Source organism: Triticum urartu, chromosome 5A, assembly GCF_056163025.1.
Source record: "Triticum urartu cultivar PI428250 chromosome 5A, HENAU_Tu73, whole genome shotgun sequence".
Taxonomy (NCBI): Eukaryota; Viridiplantae; Streptophyta; class Magnoliopsida; order Poales; family Poaceae; genus Triticum; species Triticum urartu.
In genome coordinates, this window is record NC_141877.1 from 589,689,076 (window position 1) to 589,696,133 (window position 7,058).

The 7,058-nt window shown below is 46.3% G+C and overlaps 1 protein-coding gene across 2 annotated transcripts; it reads right to left on the reverse strand.

Moving 5' to 3' along the window:
• Positions 1-517: 517 nt before the first annotated feature.
• On the reverse strand, positions 518-6,764 carry LOC125510837 (uncharacterized). 2 transcript variants are annotated; one of them, XM_048676108.2, is made up of 9 exons: positions 6,466-6,764; positions 3,278-3,349; positions 3,023-3,112; positions 2,844-2,886; positions 2,589-2,695; positions 2,160-2,255; positions 1,494-1,684; positions 1,343-1,412; positions 518-1,232 (listed from the first exon to the last, which is right to left on the reverse strand). In XM_048676108.2, exons 1-9 carry the CDS (start codon positions 6,652-6,654, stop codon positions 900-902), a joined length of 1,191 nt encoding a protein of 396 aa, XP_048532065.2. In that variant the 5' UTR covers positions 6,655-6,764; the 3' UTR covers positions 518-899. The 2 variants fall into 2 exon arrangements, with proteins under 2 accessions (XP_048532065.2, XP_048532064.1); XM_048676107.2 differs by lacking the exon at positions 6,466-6,764 and adding an exon at positions 4,784-5,099.
• Between the last annotated feature and the right edge of the window lie 294 nt (positions 6,765-7,058).

The window sequence follows — 7,058 nt, forward strand, 5'->3', positions numbered from 1 at the left end:
AACCAAGATTTAGACAATTAACCCCTGTCATAATATTTTTCCAAGTAAAAGAAAAGCCCTTTGTTAGCTTTGTATTCAATAAATCATCGTTTGGGAAATATTTAGCTCTCAACACGGTCACACATAAGGAGTCTTGATTCTCAATAATACGCCACGCTTGTTTTGCCAGCATTGCTAGGTCGAAACAATGAATATCCTGGAATCCCTAATTAAGCACCCCTCCTGTAGACCTAAGCACTTTGTGCTTAAAAAAACTCAATTTATGTTAGTAAGGACCTCCTTAAACACCTTGCATTGTACCGTCGTACGTGGCCTTACTTCCCAGCCAGAACACGGGGATCTGCCCATGTCACCTTTCATGGCATTGCCGGGGGAAAAAAATCTTTCATGGCATTGGCCTATGGTACCATCACACCTGCCCTTGCAGGTTCAACGTTACCTGCAAAAGAGAGACCCCAGCATGCTCGAGCACAAGCAGAATCCCATGCCACATACTACTGTAAAAGTAAAACTCTGATTTTCAGTTTGAACTTGCTATCCCTCTTCACCCTTGAACATTTGCCAAAGAGCAGGGCAGGGAGAGCTTCTGCGCCGGTTTATTTGTCTTTTTTACATGCAGTCCAGCAAACACAAAGCACAACCCAAACATCTAGACACAGACTGACACACTACTATAACACACTCCTATCTTCTTCTTCCCACAAAGGGCACACAGACAGACAGACAGACAGACAGACGACTCTCTTCTTCCAGTTTCGACAACACAAACAACTACAAACAGCACGGAGTTTCTTTCCCCCTACTACATCTACAACAGACTGACAGACAGACACATGCATCGCTGGGGGTTGGTTCAGGCTCTCCACAGCCTGCAGACACAGCTTCTTTCGCTCGCTCGCTCAGAGCCCCATCAGGTGGTCGAGGCCCCCGTGAGGGCCTCCCCCACCCATGCCGCCGAGAGAGCCCCCGCCTCCCATGCCGCCACCAAGAGAGCCTCCTCCACCCATGCCGCCGAGAGAGCCCCCGCCTCCCATGCCACCACCGAGAGAGCCTCCGCCGCCCATGCCACCAAGAGAGCCTCCGCCGCCCATGCCCCCAAGAGAGCCTCCCCCGCCCATGCCGCCGAGAGAGCCTCCTCCGCCCATACCAGTGTGGGAGCTTCCCCCGCCCATGCCGGCGATCGACATGTTGCTCAGCAGCTGCTGGAGCCACCGCCTTGTAACGTTGTCATCCTGCGTCCATGGGTAAAGATATAGGCGTCAGTAAACGATCCAAACTGTCCCGGTGCAGATATGTCAAGCTTGTCTATCTAGCTAGGGAAAGCACGAGCTGGGGAACACACAAGAAGGAAGTTGTTGAATGTCCCGTCCTTCAGCACGGTGGGGAGGCAACTGTTGAGCGCAGCACAAGCCCTGCATAACATCACATACAGAGACTTAGGAACTGCCAGTTATACAGGCTGTGATTTTGACAGATGTGCTACCATTACCAACCTCTGGTTCTCTGTCAGCCTGAGGTAGCAGCGGATTATGTGCTTCAGCAATCTTGCAGACGGCTGTTCAGCAAGCGCCTGGACCATCTGTGCTAAAACAGTGGCCACAGCAAAGAAACGCTCAGCGGTCGCGCAGATGTAACGCAACCCAATGTCATCAAGCAGAATCTTTTGAACAATAAAGGTGGCCACCTGCAAGTAACAGTAACCTCGGCAGAGTTAGTGAGACTGATGCACTTACTACAGATCTCTCGGAGTAAAGAGATCCCAACAATCTAGTAAAAAGCTATCTATGGAAGCTTTAAGTACATCATGGCTCAACAACCAGTTTAGAGTTTCTTCTTGCCATCGACATCGTTATTTATTAGCTACCAACAAGGTAATTTAAATAATACAAATTTATAATAATTGTTAAAAGATAAAATACTCCAGTAAGGAAGATGAAAAGGATGAATGAAGCAACCTACAGAAGGCAGCTAACACAGATAATCACAGCAATTCATACCATAACCAAATTAGGTTGCAGCATGATTTCAGTGTTGCACCATGCAAATTTCGCATAAGATTAATTAACCATGCCGATGCATTGTCAAAGGCTACAAAGCATAGAATCAGAACTAGATGATCATCATTAGACTTAGATTTATAAAAGGGGTTGAGTTCATACTGTTTTGGAAAGTTCACTGCCCATCTCCATAGTACGCAGACACAGAGGGATTATTTCAGTTTGAAGCAGAAACCCAATGACTTCAGAATCGTCAACCTGCATATATCAAAAACAAAGCAAAAGAAATACTCTTATGATATGCAAATCGAATATCCAAAAGAAGAAATAATAGAATTTCTAACAAATCATTAGCCTGTTTGGTTCAAAAATAATAGTTCCTGTTGGGATTCCTGGGATCCAATCCCAACTAGTCCATTTGATTAAAACGACTGGATTATTGGAATGAAAATACCAAAAGAACAAGATATAGTCTACCAAAGAAAAAATACAGCCAATCTCCATCACTGTTCAACCCTCTCACCATTTAAAGCAAAAAATCTATATGGACCATCCATTCCTAGTTTGCATAAGTATCTAGTTTTAATTTACCTTCACAAGAGCACCAATAACACCCAAGCTGGTAAGCCTCAAGTACTCAAAAGGTCTTGTCTTGCTGGTAGTATTCAGGAACGGGTACAGGTACAGTGGGATGTGAGCTGCAAAGGAAAAGAAAGAAGACTCAATTATTAACCACTGCAAGTTAAGATTTACTTATTCTGTAAAGTCATCAAAATGAGGAAAGCCTTTTAACAATAAACAATGGAAATATTTAAGACTTGGCATAGAAACAGTGGCACTCAGTACCATTCAAGAACGGGATCCTGGTGTCAGGGTGTGAAGCAACACACTGCATTAAAAAAAAGTAAAATGAAATTGAGGGGCGGATGGCAAGCAAGTATGATATGAAAGCAGTAGTATTCTCAATCCACCACAAGGCCCACCAGGAGTGAGGGTTTCCTTTTCTTTCTCATGTAAAAGCATACCTGAAGAAGTGCAAGTGCATTGCAGACACGGTTTGATGCAACTGGCGACAAAGTAGGAGGTGAAAGTGAAGGGTAGATTGACACAATCTCCTGCATAAATTTTCAAAACAGCAAGACAGACTGAATAAGGAAAATGTGCAGAACCATCAATAAATTTCATATTGAAAGAATCAATACACATGCACAACCACCCTAACTTAAATAACAAGAACTGCACAAGTACATATTTAGAACTGTGCAATAATTGTAACCTACCTGGAGCAGTGCAGCAACGGTGCCAAAGGAGTGCCACAGCAGTGGAGCAAGGTCTTGAAAAATCTCTCGCTTCTGAAAGAGGAAAACTGAGAAACAGATTAGACAATGAATTTTCACCTCCTGCGTCCCAGATTTGCTGCCATACTCTAAATGTTAAAGTAAAATAGTTCCATGTATCAACTGTCCAGTTTGGGATATTTTCTTTGGAAAGTTGATGTTTCACTAAGAAAAGAATGATGATGCTTGCATTAGTGGCTCATACCATGGGTTCACACTTTTGGTAGATAAAGAAGTGACAGAAAAAAATACTATACTAACTAAACTTCATCACTTATCTAGATAATCTGCAGAAGTAGAACAGACTATTTCTAACATATAAATGTCTTCCTATATAGTTTAAACTGTTTAGATTTCTTAACACCACCTCCTGATAAGTTTGCAAAGGCATCAATAGGACAGGATTTCACAAAGTTTACACTCCCCACCCACCTGTCCTTGAACAGGGTATCTCCACCATATACTATAATTAAATGTGCACAGTCGAATACAGACCTTGCAGCCTGCTCCAGCACAAAAATATTCATTGGAAGTTCACTTTTACCAAGAAACAAATTCATCAGGAAGCAGGGGGGATTAACAAAGATACACTTCTTGTGGTATTCACTCCTAAGAGATTGTATATGATAACTGCAGTATTTTCCATTTTATTCAGGGGTACTATAACATAAATGGGCACATGTCTTGTCGTATTCAATCCTAATAGAACAACATATAAGATAACGACAGCACTTTCCATTTTAATCAGAGCAAGCAGAACTAAAATGAATACAGTTATCCAATGCACACATCCAAACTGCCATCCAAGTGTGTCCAACAGAGATCGGCAACCATTCCCGCTACGGGTGCTAATAACAGGTACAGCATAGCACATGTTTAAAGAATGTATCATAATAAAAACTACAAAAATCACATACCAAACCATACTTGCTTTCGCTACATATCTACAAGTCTACAGCAAGCTAAAGGACTGCACAAAATCACCCAATTCTCTTCATACTCCAGATATGAGCAGGCAGAGTTGCACTAAATTACCAAACACCACAAGCAAGCCATAGAATCGCCCTAGGGAGATCGGAGAGCAACATTTCCATACCAAGCACGGATCAAAGATAACAGACAAAGACGGGCGTGCACTGATCTATACCCTATAACCTTAGATCACCACGTGAGCCGATTTACCCATAGCGAACTGCCCTGCAGCTGACATCAGATAGGTCATCAGGGTCCCGAATCTACTTTCGCCTAGACACAACATTGTACCACCAAGGTCGCAGCTTTACCAACCACCACATGACGCATACAGATCGCCCGATTCCCCACCGCAAATCCGAGACTTAAACATCCACCAGGAAGCTACAAACGCGAAATTTTAATCGACGGGGAGGGCTAGTGGGAAGCGCGGGCTTCTCCGCGGCGGCAGGGCGGGGGGCAGGGGGAGGAAACGACCTTGGAGAGCTCGAGGAGGGCGTTCTCGCGCAGCTCCGGGTCGCAGAGGTCGAGCACGAGCTGCTCCGCGGACACCATCTTCCGGTCCCTCCCCCCGGCGGGCGGCGCCGCGGCCGACGAGCCGGACGGGGGCGGGAGCGGGGGCGGGGAGGGCGCGCCGAAGGAGGGGCCGGCGGCGAGGGACGGCGGCAGATTCGCCATTGAGGAGGGTGAGGAAAAACTGAGGAGGTGGTCAGGGGAAGGAGGAGAGGCTGTGCCCCCCGGAGGGAAGGTTATACTAGAAGCGGTATGCTACGAGGAGGGGCAGGACAGGGAATCGGCGGCGGTTTCCAACTTTGCTCCTTGTCTTCAAACGGAGACGAAATTTTCCCAGCCGTCCTTTCCAATGCCTTGTAATGGTGTTGCACGCATCCTACTCATCATGTTTGGAAGCTGCCATGGCGGCCAGGCATGAATTCGGTTCGACTTGTCGGTGGGCGTCTATCTCACTCCTTCCTCGGCGCACCTGCTCGCCACCTAATAATGTTTGTTGTTTTGTCCGGTGAGCGATTGTCCCACTACTTCCTCGGTGCACCTGCTCGCCACCTAACATCGTTTGTTGTTTTGCCCGGCCGGCGTTTGTCCCCACTCCTTCCTCGGTGCACCTGCTCGCCACCTAACATTGGTTGCGTTGTTTTGACGACCTCCGTCGACCTCACGCTTTCGAGACCTTTGCCGTCTTTATGTCGGCCTTCTCCTCCGTCATCGTCGCCGTCGATGTTTAATCTCCCTTCGGAATCTCCGGCGCCGGAGACGATACAGAGGAAGTGGCGTCGCCACTCAAGACATGTAGAGAAAACATCGAATTAATGGTCAGTGGGTTCAGGATGAACCCAATGACTCCTTTATCAATCATGAAACAAGTATTTTAAAACATGTAAACAATTGGTAAATGAATTCAATATAAATTTCGAGCGATGTTGCTCACGATGAAGATCAATGCAGAAGAGTGGGTGAACGGTACCTTCATGTATTGATTTGTTGTTATCACTTTGTGCGTTGTCGCTCTTTTTACCTAACTCGGTAAAAACGAGCGCTATATTCATGACTAGTCTGATATTTTGATGAACATGGAAACAATAGCATGATTTCAATATTATCTTTAATGTCCTCCTAAAAACATATCTTTAATGTAAGACCGACTTGTGAAGGACGATTAGCATCAAAAATAAGATTCTAACTTATTCTTGTCATACTCCAGACACAAGCACGCAGAGTTGCACTAAATTACCCAACATACCACAAGCTAGTCATGGAATCGCTATTGGGGGTCGGAAAGCACCATTTCCATACAAAACACGGAACAAGGAGTAAGAGGGAAAGACAAGATGTGCATTGATCTATACCCTAGAACCTAGATACCACATGAGCATATTTGCCTACTTAATTGCACAACAACTGATATCGGATAGATCACCAGGGTCCCCAATCTACTTTCGCCTAAACACAACATTGCATCACCAAGGTCGCATCTTTACCAACCACCACACGACACATACAAATCTCCCGATTCCCCGCCGCAAATCCGACCCATAAACACCTACTAGAGATCTACAAAACGCGAAATCTTCCTCAACGGGGAGAGCTAGAGAGAATCGTGGGGCTCTCCGCGGTGGGAGGGAGGGGTGGGGGAAGTAAGCGACCTTGTAGAGCTGGCGGAGGGCGTCCTCACGCAACTCCGGGTCACAGAAGTCGATCACGAGCTGCTCCGCGGGAACCTTATTCCAGTCCTTCCCCCTAGCAGCCGGCGTCGCGGTCGACGGCCCGTACGGGGGTGGAGGCGGAGGCGGGGAGGAGGGGCCGGTGGCGAGGGACGGAGGCAGATCTGCCATTGAGGAGAGGAGGGAGTAGTGGCGTGAGGGGGAAAATGGGGAGGTGGTCAGGAGGAGGAGTAGCTCTGCCCCGCGAAGGGTGAGGTTATACTAGAAGCGATATGCTGTCAAGAGGGGCAGCCCAAAGAATCGACAGTCGTTTTCCACTTTGCTCATTTGTCTCTAAATAGATGAAACATTTTTTTGGCCATCTTTTTAATGCCTTGTTGTGGTATCACACGCATCCTAAAACTTGCCATAGCAGTCAGGACATGAATTCAGTTGGACTAGTCGGTAGATCTATTTTTCTAGCCGTCCTTTCTAATGGCTTGCGATGGTATCACACGCATCCTAGAAGCTGTCATGGCAGCCAGGGCATGAATCCAGCTGGACTCGTTGGTGGATTCATTTCTCCAATTGTCCTT